Source organism: Malaclemys terrapin, chromosome 16 (genome assembly GCF_027887155.1).
Source record: "Malaclemys terrapin pileata isolate rMalTer1 chromosome 16, rMalTer1.hap1, whole genome shotgun sequence".
Classification (NCBI taxonomy): domain Eukaryota; kingdom Metazoa; phylum Chordata; order Testudines; family Emydidae; genus Malaclemys; species Malaclemys terrapin.
The window spans coordinates 24136010-24151685 of NC_071520.1; the positions used below are offsets into that span (position 1 = coordinate 24136010).

At 42.9% G+C, this 15676-nt stretch overlaps 1 protein-coding gene across 1 annotated transcript; it reads left to right on the plus strand.

Annotated features, from left to right (window-relative positions):
• The first annotated feature begins 3593 nt into the window (after window positions 1–3593).
• Window positions 3594–12860, plus strand: BRI3BP (BRI3 binding protein). The gene is made up of 3 exons (XM_054006564.1): window positions 3594–3895; window positions 5680–5782; window positions 7998–12860. Exons 1-3 carry the CDS (start codon window positions 3611–3613, stop codon window positions 8414–8416), a joined length of 807 nt encoding a protein of 268 aa, XP_053862539.1. The 5' UTR covers window positions 3594–3610; the 3' UTR covers window positions 8417–12860.
• Window positions 12861–15676: the final 2816 nt, after the last annotated feature.

Below are 15676 nucleotides of genomic sequence, written 5' to 3' on the forward strand. Positions count from 1 at the left end.
TGATTGTGTCTTTAAATAGCACCTGTCCCATTTGTTCTGAACAGCGCGCCGGCTGTGCAAGGCGGAGTGATTCCCTGCGGCAGCGCACCACAATCAGATTGCCCCGTGATTGGCTGGTCCCATATCAGCCCAGAACCCACCTCATGTGAGGCTAGCCAGACAATGGAGAAACTGACACAAGGACAGACTAATTGCCTAATAGCTTTAAAAAAACCTAATACGCTGTGAACCAATGAGCTGAAGAATGGGATGGAGGTGTGCCCAATCAGAGGAAAGCTTTTAGCTTGGCGCTTGTGCAGATGGCAACATTATCTATTTTGAGTTGAGCAAGACAGAGACCTAAAGAGAATGCCTAACCTACGCTCCAGTCTAAACATATCAGCTGATAATTAAATCTATACTACATTTAAGATAATAAAAAAGCAGTAGCAACTGCCTTCCTCTGCCCGAAAACAGCCCATACCTGAAAAATGCCAGTACAAAATGACTTAGGAGGAACATTGTAGTTTGCTTTACTGAGCTGAGATTTTTAATTGAAAAGAAAGTGGCCCAGTTTACACAGGAGGATCAAAGAGGACGGGGCACTTTGGGAATTTTATCATATATTATGCTCTAACCCATAGAAAATCTTGACACATATATTCAGCATTTACAGTAACTCCACCCCAGCTTACATCTCTGCTCTCATCTCTCCCTACTGATCCTCTTCCTTTCTTACCTTGTTTTCATTTCTTTCTCTCCTTTTCTCAGTCTCATCCTCAAATTTCCAGGATTCCAAAGGAGGCTTTGGGAAACTGTAAGAACTTGAAGGAAAACTGGATATGGTTGTATGACTACTTTAGATTTGTTTTTTACACTAGAATATATCCACATTTCAGCAGCTTTAAAGACCGGAGAAAAATAGTGAGAACAGTATTCATTGTAATTCACCATTTTCACCCAAATACCTTTCAAATGCTACTTTTGTATAACAAAATCATTTCAAAACAAGATACTTCCCCCCACACACACCTTGCTCCAAGTTTGGATTAAGGACACTCCACTCACTCACTTGAATATAAGTATGTGAATAAACCTGTGCAAGTATCCAAAGATTAAATTCCATTTTGAGAACTGAAGAGGTTGTCTGATTGATACAAGGTGGCAGGATACACCACAACACAGACATTTTATGGAATGATTGGAAGTCTAAACTCTTAAGCACCCTTATGAGGATTGTTCTAAAATAGACAAACTCCATAAGCAGACACTAACAGGTTCAGCACAAGTGGTTCTGAGGACTTGTTCTGAAGGTGGAGAACTCCCAAAATAAAGCTTTTAGTAACGAAAAAGACACCGAATGTCCTTTGTTCTGCTCCAGACCAGGCAGGGACAAAGGGATGGACCTTGCTTGTTCTGGAGGAGTGAGGGAGATCCTTCTCCAATTGAGGAAACCTTCAACACTATAATTGAAGCAAATCCAGTTCTTCTTGTGCACAACATATAAAAGCTTACACCCAGAGGCCACTTCAGTCCTGGAATCTATTGCATACATGAAAGTACTAGCTGTAATTTCAGATCTTGATTATAATAGATAAAAATAATATTCATACCTGTACAAGTGAGGAGATTGGTAGTTCTAAAACACTAGTAATTATCTGTATCTACCTTTCACCTCTTGCTATTTAGGGTCTAATGAAATGTGGCCCAGAGAGATAACCTTAATCACTCTCTACCCCACTGTAAAAGTTTGTAGTATATGGGGCTGTGCCTTTAAAGACTGAGCTTCCCAGACAGAGAGTCTGGACTGGGTGCTGTGAAAGTTTGGTTATTATGCACACAGAATTGGAATTGGACTCAAAACAAAGCAGAACTCTTGCAAGCAACTTAAACACTGTGTGATCACCGAGTGCTGCCGGTGGAGCAGGAGAGAAAAAAATCTCAAACGTCTCTTCTGAGCACCCTCAAGCGGAGCATGCTGCCTCCCCTGCCAAACGTCCCACCCCAGGAGTAGCAACCCCATCCGACCCACCCCCGGGGTGCACAGCTGGGGGTTCTTTAGGGCCACAGGCACTGGTTGGACGCCCAGTTTCCTTCGGCCTCCCCCGCACGTGTCCTAGCAGCTTGGCCCGAGGCCGATCTCCGTTCTGCCTTCGCCGGCTCAGCCCAGCGTCTGGAGCCGTCCCTGCCACGAAGCGGACACATGGTTCCCACAGAGCTTCTCCGGGGTCCGCCCCCCAGAGCTCCCCGCGATTCACCGCCCCGGGGCTCTGCCTCACGCCCTGAGGAGCCGGTGACATTACCGCGGGGCTCCACTATGGCCCCGCGCTGCGCCCAGGAGCCGCTGGAGCCCAGCCGGCCCCGCCCCGCAGCCCCCCCATGGCGCGCAAGGCTCTTGGCAAAGTCCTACGAGCGGGGTGGGGGAACCGGCGGCTCCCCACCAGCCACGGCATCACTTCTGGCCAAGGGGCCAGTAGTAACCTCTTCCGGATCCGGCGGAGGTGACACTGAAGGACCTGCTGCCGAAGACCCGCCGAAAACTCTCTTCGGGGCCCCTGAAAACTCTTGTGGGGGCCCCTGTGGGGCCCAGGGCAAATTGCCCCACTTGCCCCCCCCCCCCCCCCCCGGGCGGCCCTGTGTACACCTTTCACAGCACAACACCTTTGGCACCATTCCTCACAGCACAATACACCCCTGCCACATCACTCCTCACAACACAACACACACCTACCCTCTTCAAAACACAAACACACCTCAGAGAGAGCCAGGCATCAGGGCAGCCAGGATCAGACTGATACATAACACACACGCCTACCCTTTCACACCCCACCTCCTGTAGGCCTGGAGAGAGGATAATCAACCCCTCTTTTGGCCAATTATGTGATTTTTGGGAGTCTGACCATGGGTGGCGGTGTGTGTTGTGCTGTCAGGGGTGTGTATTGTTAGGTGAGGGGTGTGCAGCGTGTGTGTTGCACAGTGAGGGGTGTGCAGTGTGTGTGTATTGTGAGGTGAGAGGTGTGCAGTGTGTGTGTTGCACTTGAGGGGTGTGCAGTGTGTGTGTTGCGCTGTGAGAGGTGTGTGTTGTGTGTGTTGCACTATGAGATGAGGGTTGTGCAGTATATGTGTTGCACTATGAGGTGAGGGTTGTGCAGTATATGTGTTGCACTGTGAGGGGTGTGTATTGTGAGGTGAGGGGTGTGCAGTGTGTGTGTGTTGCGCTGGGAGGGGTGTGTATTGTGAAGGGAGGGGTGTGTAGTGTGTATGTTGCGCTGGGAGGGGTGTGCAGTGTGTGTGTGTTGCACTGTGAGGTGAGGGTTGTGCAGTATATGTGTATTGTGAGGGGAGGGGTGTGCAGTGTGTGTGTTGCGCTGGGAGGGGTGTGTGTTGTGAGGGGAGGGGTGTGCAGTGTGTGTATTGTGCTGTCAGGGGTGTGCTGTGTGTGTCCCGCCGCTGAGCGGTGCCCGTCACTCTGCCGGGCGAGGGGCGCCCTGCCATGAGGGCTCCCCGAGCCGGGCTCGCCGGGGGCTCCTGGGTGGGCGGGCGGCCCCGAGGCACAGGCCCTCCCACTCCGCCTCCCGCAGGGGGCGCTGCAGCCGGCGGCTGACTCCGGCGCTGCCCGCCTGGCGGGAGGATGCTGGGAACGGCGGCCACAGGCTCCTGGCGGTCAGGCGGCAGCGCGCGGCGCCAGGTGGGCTTGGCCGGGCTGAGCGACATGGCGGCGCGAGGCAGGGGGCGGCTCGTGCCCGGCCTGGCGCTGCTTCTCCTGCTGCTGCTGGGCGAGGTGGTGGGGCCTGGAGCCTGGGCGGCCCGGAGCCGCGGCGCCGACAAGCAGAACAGCCTCCGCCGGGCGGCCAGCGGCATCTACCAGGGGGTGAGCAGCCTGTTCGGCGAGGAGAACGTGCGGGCCCTGCAGAAGGTGAGACACCCCCCCCCTCCTCTCCTTCCCGTCGCAGGCCCCGAGCAAGCCCCGCAAGTCCCTGGGGGACTAGGGCTGCCTGGGAGCCGCGCTCGGGGTGGAGGTGGGTGGAAGTGGGAATCGTTGAAAGCACCGCGGAGGCCGCCTGCCTTCGTTGCCTCCTCGCCCCGAAGGGTCTCCTGGTTCCGTGTGACGAGGCTGGAAGGGGGGAGGCCTGGTGCGTGCCCGTTTCCATGTGGTTTATGAGCCAATAAACAGCTCCCCTCCGCGCAGACGTTCTGCCCCCCGAAAACTTAAATGAGACCCCATGGTAAGGATTAACCAGCAGAAAAGAGCCTTGACAGGGACCATGGGCTGGACGGGAAGAGCCCTGTGAGCAACTCAACGCAGCAGCGAGCTGTCTGGCTCCCTCTGTGGGTGGCTGCTCTGCATCTCTAATCCACCAGCTACTGGCGCAGGTTCGTGCGGCTGAAGCAGTGGGCAATGACCTTCATATTGTGGCCCTCCGACCTCTAGTGCTCTAAAGCCAAGAAAAACAGGGTTTGGGAACGCCTTAGCATCCCAAGCAAAAATTGAATGAGAAATCCTTAGCCACCTCCTTGTTATTACAAATAGAAATGTGGATGAATTATTGAACTAGTGCTGGGAGAGTAAACTAGAAGCAATAGTCAACAATTTATACAGAGCATATAGTTCTGTTTTGTCACCGTTCTTTTTGAAATATAGTTACATAATTGTTTGTATTCAATACAGTAAAGTATCAGAGGGAAAGAATCAAGACACCTGAGCAAGGAAAGAAGAAAATGTGTTCAGATAAGATTGTTGAAATGGAGAAGGAGGAAGGTTGAGCTGAATGTCACTAGGAGGCCAGGAGAAGGTTCTTGCACAATAGCTGGCAGTATGTTAGGGAGCAGCATGAAGATGCAGGTGCTAGATTAGAGGAAGCAAGCTGAGCCAAATATCCATCTTTTTCATCTATAATCTTGATAACTTTTTGTTAAGGAAGTTTATACTGACAGTCTTCAGAAGACTGCCACTACAATGGCAAAATTTGGACCTGAAAACCTTTGGAGTAACTTCTACAGCAGTGAAGGTAGTACCATTGAGAGAATGCAGGTGTTTTTTCCACAGTGTTGTCTGACCCTTCTCAGGGATTCAGGTCAAATTCTTCAGGGATACACACAAGGACTGAAATAAGACTAACAGTATTGTAATCTTCAAAACAAATTTAGATTAGGCTGTTCCCAAAGGAAACCAAATTAGCCTTCAGGTGTACTCATTTTCTCATTCAGTCTTCTAACTTCACAATTCTCACTCTTAACTCCCTCTGTATCATAGTAACATGAAGGTATGTTAATTTACTGAATTGAATGAGTATAATTTGCACTGTCATTAAAGTTTTGTGTAGATCTCCAACACATTGTTTATGTACCTGTTAGGTTTTCAGTAAATATCTGAGAATTGCATTGAAAGAGTTTTTGGTTTTCACACACCAGTTATGAACCTGTTGCAAATAACACACACACATGAACAAGCAGGCAAACAAAAACTATGTTAATTCAGTTTTTCCTGTGATCTGGAAGGGAAGAAAGATTTGCTACATTTATTTTTAAATACTTGGAGGCACTCAGATACTATGGTAAAGGGAAATATATATGTACCTTGATTGATCAATCAGTGATGTATATATATTTTTAGATGTACTGAAAATTGAATAAACTGCATAAACCCCTCAAGGTTTGATTTCCAATGGCCATTCTTTACAATAGCATTTTATTTTACAGTTTTTCTCTAGGCTGACAGAAAGATTTGTTTACGGTGTGGATGTATTAGTAGACACCTTCTGGAGAATATGGACTGATGTGCTGGATGTTCTTGGAATTGATGGTAAGTGTGATGTCTGTTAAACCCAAAATTATGCAGATAATCCTTATGGATGTTTTTACAGGTATGGGAAGGATGGAGAATATTAATAAGGTATGTATTACCTTTGCATTTGTATTATCTTTGATACCTGTTTATTACATGCATTTCTAAATCATTCATCACCACAGTTTCTGGGAGCACTTTCAGGGTTTACATTTTGTCATTAATACTTCCAAACAAAAGTAGTAAAACAATCCTGCTACTCTGCATTCTGTAGCTTTGAAGCAGAGAATGGAAAGAGATCTGACCAGTGAGCTAAAATCCAAGATCTGGTAATTCACAGAGTTGAAAATCTGGGCAAAGAGATGTCTTGCATATCTTTCTAAATCTGGACGGGTTAGTGGTTAATCTTTGTTCTTCACTGGCTGTTTTGAGACTTGTGACTGGGTATCATCCACTAACGAGAATGGAGAGGACAGTTTCTAGAGCACCTAGAGTATGCAACTGTGAAGGCTGGTTTAGGTAACTACCCCTTCTAATGTGTTGGTAGGGACTATTTCCCACCTCTAGTTTGTTTCTCCTTTTCTTACAGTTTAATCCCTCAAGTTCCATCTATCCCAACTCTGCTCTAACACTCCAGAAGTGGGTGAAGTATATTGGTAAAGCAATATGAGAAAAGCTTTGCACTGCAGTCAGGACTCAACACTGCTAAATTCTCTGGGCAGGGGTCTGGAAAATAAAACTTTTAAAGGATTTGTGTAGCTTAATCACTTTACTGTGTTAGCATGATGAGGATGCCTTGAAAATATTTCTCTGGAGCGAGGACAGTTATTGGAAAGTTTTCCTTAGAAAAGAATGAAAAAGGTCTGCATAATTTTTCCCGGTATTTTCACGTTTTTTTTTTCTGTCCTTCATTTTGTCTGTTTCCTTGTCTGTACCTAAGTTTTCTCTTGTTTTCCCTGCTGTTCATTTCTGCCTTTTCTTACTGCCATTTGAGATATTTGTAACATTCTTAATGCTAAGTCTGGTCATATAGAGCACTCTGTAAATGTGACTCCTTTCCTGTCTGTAAGAGAGAAAGGAAGACCCATGGTCCTGGGGGTGCTGTAAATCAGACATTGGGGCTGGAACAGGGACATGTTAAGAGGATTTTTATCTACTAAGTTTGTCCCTTAACGATGGAAACCATGTTGAAGTTAATGGAGCACTTTTCTATAATGTGCTTTGCAATAGTTAGGTTAGACATGGAGAGAACATTCTACTACTACTATCTTTTTTTGGTTTGACTGAATGCCTAGCTTTTCCGAAACCAGGGCATATTGCTGTGGCTTGCCCATATGCTCTAATATGGTGACGCACTCGTTTGTGCTTATAAACCTTGCTTAGGAAATAGCACCTTGCTCCGGTGTTGTGTGAATTTTGAAGGAAAAGTTTGGGATATTTGGCTCTCTGGTGACGATGACTGTGCTTGTAATCCATAGAGCAAAAAATCGACACTTTAAAAATTAAAATAATGTTTTTCCAACTAAATTATTTTTCTAATGGTTCTGGGATCTAGACTCCACGAAGCTGAATAAGTTTAAGCAGTCTTGCATGCATATGGAGTTCCTGTCGTTAATTTCTTTACATGTTGTCATTTTATTGCTGATCATTTTATCAGATGGAATGGGATGAGGAAGAAGTCCAAAAGGTAAACTGAGAGTTGCTGCAGGGAAAGAAATGCAGAGGGGGAAAAGGAATGACACACAGGGAAAGGGCAGGGAAACAAAGGAAGATGGGGGCAGAGGGAGAATGAAAAGAAACAAAGGGTAGAAATAGTCGTGATCCTAAAGGTGGATGTACTATTCTGTTGTGTGATGCTGAATGCAGCTTAACAAATAATATTTAAACGTTGTTACTACATGAAGGCCATATTTACCCTTGATCTTCGTTCTAAACTTATGTTCTGGACTAGTGTGGCCCTCTCTTTAACTGAAGTGAATTCGCTCAGTCACAACCATAGAAATAATGTAGTGATTGCTGCTTTATGAAAGGAGCACACAGGGGTACATATATATTTATAATTATCCAGTACTTTGGTTATTCCCCCCCCTTCTTTTTTTTTTTTAGAAACCGCAGCCTTGAAACTTCTGCAGATATATGGCCCTTCACTAGTTATGCTCACAGTTTACACTTACTTTGCCTGATGTAATTAAACTATCTTTTAATTTCTCATAAATTTGTTTTTATTTTTCAGCTTCCAACCTGACTCATTATTTCAGCCCTGCAGCAGTTGCCAACAACCCTACCCGTGTTCTTCTGCTGATTGGTGCTGTTTTACTTGCCTATTGGTTTTTGTCTGTCTTCCTTGGATTCTTCTTCTGTGTCTTACATATGCTGTTTGGTCGCTTCTTCTGGATTGTAAGAGTTGCTCTGTTTGCCCTCTCATGTGTATACATCCTCCAGAAGTATGAAGGAGAACCAGAGCATGCAGTCTTGCCTCTGTGCTTTGTTGTAGCAGTCTACTTCATGACTGGGCCCGTTGGATTTTACTGGAGGAGAAACAGCAGCAGCAGCCTTGAGGAGAAGATTGACCATATTGACAGTCAAATTAGACTTCTGAACATACGTCTTACTAGGATAATGGAAAACATGGACAGAGCCAATGACCAATGAAATAAAACCTATAGATCACTTTACACCAGCTCACTAGAAGGTTACTAAGCACTATCTCATTGAAAGTTACTAAGCAACAAAACATCACATGATAAAAATGTGCAATGTTCAAACTTTAGATCATGTGTTAAGAAGAATAAGAGTAATTTATCTAGACTATACACTCAGAAACATTATACTTGTAAAATAAGATATGAGATGTTAGCTGTATATTCAGAGAATTTTATCCATGACTAGAATTTTATCAGTGAAAACGCTTAGTTTTACAAGCATTTAAAAACATCTTTTTTGTAGAATTTTTATAAAAGCAAATTGAGTAATCTATTTAAAATATTGAAGCTGAGCTGATCATTATGCAAATTTGACATTAAAAAAAATCTTACTCAAGCTACCAAATGTTTTTCTTGAGAAGTAGTGATTGTGGGTCCACGTTTTACTTTTTTTTTTTTTTTTTTTTTTACAAAGTTGTGAGCATTCTAATTTACTGTTGACTTATTTCATTGCCTGAAGTTGCCTTTTCATATAGTATGAAAAATGTTCTCACATTCAGGCCAAAAAATATCATACCATAGCTTTCAATGGCAAGAAGGGAGTTACTTCATAAATCAGAAGCCCTTTAAAGCCAGTCCAAAATGAAGAACCCATAACACTCTACAGGTATGAACTTTTCTTTCTTAGTTTTTCATACTATGGACTTTGCCGTCAGTGGTGGGGTTTTTTTGTTTTTTTTTAAATGCAGTTTAATAAAACAAAAATTGCTATGAGGATAAGAAATGTAGTGTGCTGGCAAATTTTCAGTGGCTGAGTAGTTTATATTTGATCTTCACCGTAAAGCATTTTCCACATAGGAGTGCATAGCAAGAAATATGATTTTTTTTTTATTTTTTTTTTTAAATCTCAGGACCCACATGCTTCCTCAGAACAAAAAATGCAGCAGATAAAATACTTCCAAATGTATTGTTGCTTAAAGCTTTCTCAGGACCAATAAGCAGCAATAAATCTATCTTGAGGAAGATCTGGATTTTTTTCTAAAATTTTAAGTCTTATGGGTGCTTTTTGCTTGAAGTCCGTGTCCCCAGTGGATCTTTGGGGAGGCCAATCACATTATGGAGTGTGTATAAAATAGGGATTATTTCAAAGTGATGTTAGAGAGCTTTGAAGCAACTTTATTTTGGTGGGTGTATGTATTTGTATCCTCATCATGCTAACAAGCTAGATCATTATGACACTGACTTTGTAAGATTTCTTGAAGTGTGTTGAGACAAAGGTAACCTCAGGGAAGAAAGTCTGAGAAATCATTTAACTTTTGTAATGCAATGCTTTCAAGAGTGTTCCGGGGATGTCTGGTGGGAAAGCATTTATACCATAGCAATGAGCACAGTATAAATACCTAAATAGGTAAAATGCACCATCATTACAGAAGAACCTGTTTCTAATATTTTTAAAAAGCTGTGTTAACATCTGGTGCTGAGCCAAAAACTGCTATTTCACGTGTCCCTGTTTTCTTCAGAGGAATTGCATATAACCACCTAAGAAGAATTTGGCATTCTGTCTTCAACTTGCCGATTTGGGATTTAACCAGGATTGTAACATTTCATTGAATTTTCATTGTAAATTTCCTTTTAATTTTTAATGCTGAAGTATACAAGACTATTTAAAAAATGCATGTTACTTGCCTAATCTCTCTTTTGGTCTGTCATATTGAACATGTATTACTATGATTTATTTTTAAATCCATATTTATGGGCATTTTAAAATGTAGGGTTTTTTGACCTTTGGCACCAACTTGTCAGTGATCACTTAAACTTAGTTAGTTGGTATAATGTGCAATTGACAGTATGTAGTGTGAGCCATTTTAATCCGTCATGCCATCTGGGTGGCCACATATGCAAATGCAAAAACCGTGAATCCTTACGAAGTTTTTGTTGAAAATTGCGAAGTATCTGATTTAACCAAAAAAAAAAAAAAACCCCAAAAAACAAACCAGCCCTTGCCTATAAAACAGTAAATAAATTGTATGATTATGTGCAGGCTTCCAGATTAATAATGTTGTATTTAAACTTTTTCCTTCATTCTTATACTTTAAAAACTAGGTTAGGGTCCTACAGGTTCAACCCTGTGAACTCTAATAGATGTAGTGCTATTGATATCAACGGGACTATTCACAGTAAAAATCACTACCCTCAGTAGTGCTTGTAGGATCAGGGTACAAAGTAGACTCTTAAATTAGGTATTAAAGCCCCAATTTAGCAAAGTGCTATGTGAATTTTGGGCCTAAGGACTGAAGCCTGCAAACAAACCTTACTAGAGTATATAGTTGCACTGTCTTCAATGGGACAACCGGGGGAGAAGGTGACATGAGTCAGTTTTGCATAACTGTGTCCTAAATAAAGAAATACAGGGATGTGTAACTGTCACCTGAAGTCTGTACATTCATGCCTGTTTTCTTTTCTATGAATATGATTTATATTTTACATAAAATGTTTATATTTTAGGTAATCTATATTTAGTATTGAGGATAAAAAAATATAAGAATAACAAGAGTTGCATATTACATAATTACATTAAAATGTTACCATAAAATTTACTTTTGGATTATATTCATATTATTCCCATGTCTTTTTTTTATGTCACTTTTTTAGTTTTTGGTAAAAACAGCACTTTTGTGTCAACACTCTTCTCCCAAACTTGCCCACCCTGCTGTATGCAGGAAAATATATTTTTGTATTTACTTACATTCCATGCAGAGTGAAATGTTTCATTTTAAACCCAGTAGAAAATTTAAGATGTTATAAATAGACAAGACAAATATGCTTAGGCAGTTTATTTAAAATTGGCTATTTTCATCAGTATTGTTTCCCAATATTCAATTATCTCAGTGTATAGTCTGCTAACTTCAAAAGTAGTTATTTTGAAAGAGCACAAACAAAAATGATTGTATTTGAAAATGCTCTGAATTTAATGTGCACAGTAGTTAAAATGTTTTTGGAGGGCTAATCTGGTGGTGTATTTCAGTTCTCAAGTTACTTTTGTAAATATATTTTACAAATGCTTTTCCATACAAAATTATACTGTTCACCTACTAGGCTCTTCTACTCCATTCTTCATAAGTCATTCCATAGGCAGTGACTGCGTTATACTGCCTTTCATGAGGGCCTCAGGGCACTTTACAAAGATATGTAATCATTCCATTTTACAGATGAGTAAACTGAGGCACGGAGTTTGAGTGACTTGCCCACGACCACACAGCAAGTCAGTGGGAGAGATAGGAATAAAACCAGATCTCATGACTCCCAGTACTTTGCTCTAATTACTAAACGGCTCATTCTGAGATGGGCAGTAGTATCTTTGCATTCTTTAGCATAGTTTAACAAATCCTGTCATCAGTTCTAGAGGCTAGTAATATTAAACTGCTCCTTTTTATTGTCCTGTCTTCAGCAGCTACTTAGAAGAATGTCACCTTACTTTATTGATTGACATGATAGTTTATGATGGACCTCAAGCTGTCTGGCTTTAACAGAAATTCCATAAAGATCTTAAGTATTTATGTCATACTTTAGGGTCTAATATTTGAAACTACTGTATGTATTTAATACATCAACATTCTGCAAAGCTTTACATTTGTAGCGATTTATCTGAAAGTACACACCTCACCTGTAGTTAACTGTTTTGTATTCAGAATGTAATGTTTTCAAAAGCGGTATTGAATGTCAGAGTACAATGTACAAAATCTGGTGTAGCTCAGTACTGTACTTAATAGTGTGTTCTTCAAATTGTGATTTGCTTTTAAAGACTTGTTGCATAGTTAATGTGAAAAATAGACTCAGTACCAACCTTAGCTTTTTGATGGTGTAAAGTTTTTTAATGTGATTTGCCTCACATACTAATAATGCGTTTTTGGCAGCTAATGATGTTATTGACTGTAAGTTCTACTTGTCTGTTTTTTGAGAATAAAGATTTTATTGTATCTGCATGTATTTTAAATTTTTGGATAATTCCCTTGAACTGTGACTACAATTAGCACATTAAAAATTGATCTTTCTTCTTTTTAACCAGGAATTATATTTGCTATTGTAGCACTAGTTTTCAGCACTGATGTCAGTCATTTAATTTCAAATCCTGTTTTGTACATGAGGTTTAAAGTTTAGATCATGTTTAAATTTGTGCAAATTGTTACGTAAAATTATTTGTTCAGAAGAAAATTGTGTATGCATACTTTTGACATATGACCCTTAAGGAAATATTGGATTTTGCTGATATTTTAAGTAGTTATGAATATCAAACTTATTTTTACAGAGCTATACATGGCTTTATTTATTACTTCTCTGACCACCAGATCAATGTATTATGTAGTTAACTATTTGTAGACCGATTTCACAAGTGAATTATGGTATTGTGACTAAGCTTAAACAAAATAAATGTTTACTGAAACTTTGCACTGAGACCTGTACTGCTCTTAAGACTGTTCTGTTGCAAAGCATCTGTTTGGAGGCAAGTAATTTTCTGGAACACCACTCTTGTACTATTTGCAAAAGAGGTAGGATGGCACCGGACTGTCTAAATTAGAGAAAATTTGCATCATGCATCGTTTGTGATGATAACCCTGCAGCTTAAAGCCCTTTAAGCGAAGCAGACGCGTCTTTATTTTTACCTATGCTATACAAGTTGTTGCAAACCTCTGTCCCTTGAGAGTTGCCCGTAGTTCTGTTGATAGTGCTCTAGGACCATTGCCCATCTAGTCTGTGGAAAAGTCACAAAAGACTAAAGAGAGTGGATCATTGACCCCACAGATTTTACAGCAGTAATGCTTCCTCCCCAACCCTGTTCCTTTCTAGCACTATTCCATGGCAGCAGGTGCCTGTTGATTTGTCAGTGCAGCAGTACAAATTTAAGAGTAGGTTAGATAAATGTCTATCAGGGATGGTCTAGACAGTATTTGGGCAGGGAACTGGACTCGAGTCCCTTCCAGTCCTAGAATCTATGAAATGGTGGGGCCGTGTCCTTCAGGTGCACTTTGTTTACGTCTGTCAGCCTGTTGCCTACATGGGGGTGTCTGAGCGGGGTGTAGACAGAGAACCACAGCCCTGTATCGGACCTGACCGGTCTGGTTGAGATCCTGCATTTACTGGAGGTCTGGTAACAGCTTACAGCTGTGTGCACGGGGGGGGCTCTCAGGCCACCATGAGACAACTTCTGCGTTGGTTGGCTGGGGCAGGCAGATCAGTATGGGTGACGTGTGTCCGGCGCGGGTGCGCGGACTCCCTGCTGGCGGTTTGGCTGGGCGGGCTTGTCCCCGCTGAACCGCCGCGAGCTAACAGCTGCAGCCCCCGCACCAACGGTCTAGCTCTGCCTGACGCTGGCGGGAGGAGGCGGCGGCCTGTCCACGCGGGCCAGGGCCTATGGCAGCCCGAGTGCGGCCCCCGCATCCCAAGCGAGGACCTCCCACAGCCGGCGCGCGCGGCGGAGACAACGCGCGGCCAACGGCCACCTGCACGCGGGAATTTCAAACCCCTTTTCCCCGCCCGACCCATCCCTCCAGCCCCGCCTTCTTCTCTGACGTGAGAGGAGGGGGTGACATTACCTGGCGCGAGGGAAGCTAAGCAGGATCGTTTGAGTGTGGCCCTTGGAGGGGAGACTAAAGGGGGCGGGGCAGGGGCTGGGGGGGCTTTCTACAGTTGTGTCCTTGGAGAAACTTGTCCCAGTCTGGGGGACAGGGAAAGCTGTAACACCCTGCTCCTGAGGAGCACTGCAGTGTTGCTAAATCTCTTGATCTTAATCTCTCTCAATATTTGATGGTTTTATTAACACTCCCCCCCATGCTGTCTGGCTCATGACTGTGAGTGCCAGTGTCTACGTCAGGGCAGACTGTCAAAACAGGGCAGAGACCCCAGACTGGGGGGTGTTTTATAATTAGATTTTACCAAGCCAGTAACAAATGTGAACTCCTGGGTCACTATAACACTTAACCATGGAGTCAAAGACAGTCCCCTTAGACTCTCCAGTCTATCTTGCCACCCAGACAAACTGGACTGAGTGATAAATGGTCACTTACACAAAACACATAATAAGTAATTTGCTCCCAGTCTCAAGAGGCCAGTCACTTACCCCCAGATCATTTGGTACCCTAGATCTTACACCAAAGACACCACCTATAGCCAATCCTGTAATAAACTATCTAAAGGTTTATTTATTAACTAAGAAAAATAAATGTTATTTAGAGATTAAAGTAAGCAAACATATACACATGTAGGAGCCCCACCTTCTTCCCCTGAGGCCCCACTCCCTGCTCATCCTCTTCCCCCAAACACCCCACCCCCTGGCCAGGCCGCAAGCCGGAACTAGGCCATGGTAAGAGCTGCCCAGGGGAGCCCAGGTCCCTGTGGAGAGCCAGAGTCCCTCCATCCGTCCTGGGCACCGGGCAATGATGCCCAAGAACATCCCCTGTTCCCGCCTCCTGCGGTAGGGAATGATTCCTGTTCATGAATTCATAAGTTCAGAGCAAATATTTTCAAAGTTATGAAGCAAAACTTACATATTTTCTTATATCATGGAATACCAACATTACAAGTGAGATTAATGCATGCAGCAATTTACAAGCATTCCACAGAGTCTAAACACTAAACACATTCTTATAAGACTAATACCTATTTTGAGCAAAACTAACATACACGTGACCTTGTCTGGTCCCCAGCTATGAGGTTGTCAGTTCTTAGCTAATGCCTGGGTAAGAGCTGGCATCTGGCCTGCCAGAATTACACCAAGCTGGAAGCGTGTGATTAGGTGAGAATATCACCTTCTAAACAAAAACAGTCAATTTCTAGTCCTCATGGTTGTGGAGAAAAGCTTGAAAATGTGACCATGCACCATAAAGCTTAAAAAAACAGAAACCAAATAAAAAGAACCCCAATTTTTTTTTAAATAAAATCTCATTATTTTTGGAGGTGCCCGACTTGTGATTTTTGAACACTTGGGGTTGGCAATGAGGCATAGGTACATGTGAGAAGTAGGACGTTTGCTTACTTTTCAGCATTAACAGTTTCGTCCCCCTGGTATCTTGCTGTCCCCATTTGTATCCATCTGTGGTCCCTTGTTTTACACTTAGATCATCCAGGCAAGGGATGCCTTGTGTTTGTACAGTGCCTAGCATGGAGGGGTATTATGCCAGTTTGCTTCCATGCTAGAAATGATTGCAGTTCAGTGTTATTGTATACATATGATTTGTAGTTTGCAGTGTGGTTGTGTAGCCGTTGGTCCCAGGAT

Excerpts from the sequence above, each read along its gene's own strand:
- BRI3BP (XM_054006564.1), top strand. The coding sequence starts at position 3,611 with ATGCTGGGAACGGCGGCCACAGGCTCCTGGCGGTCAGGCGGCAGCGCG. Across the intron at positions 3,896-5,679 it reads ACGTGCGGGCCCTGCAGAAG|TTTTTCTCTAGGCTGACAGA; the intron begins GTGAGACACCCC and ends TTTATTTTACAG. Across the intron at positions 5,783-7,997 it reads GGATGTTCTTGGAATTGATG|CTTCCAACCTGACTCATTAT; the intron begins GTAAGTGTGATG and ends TTTATTTTTCAG.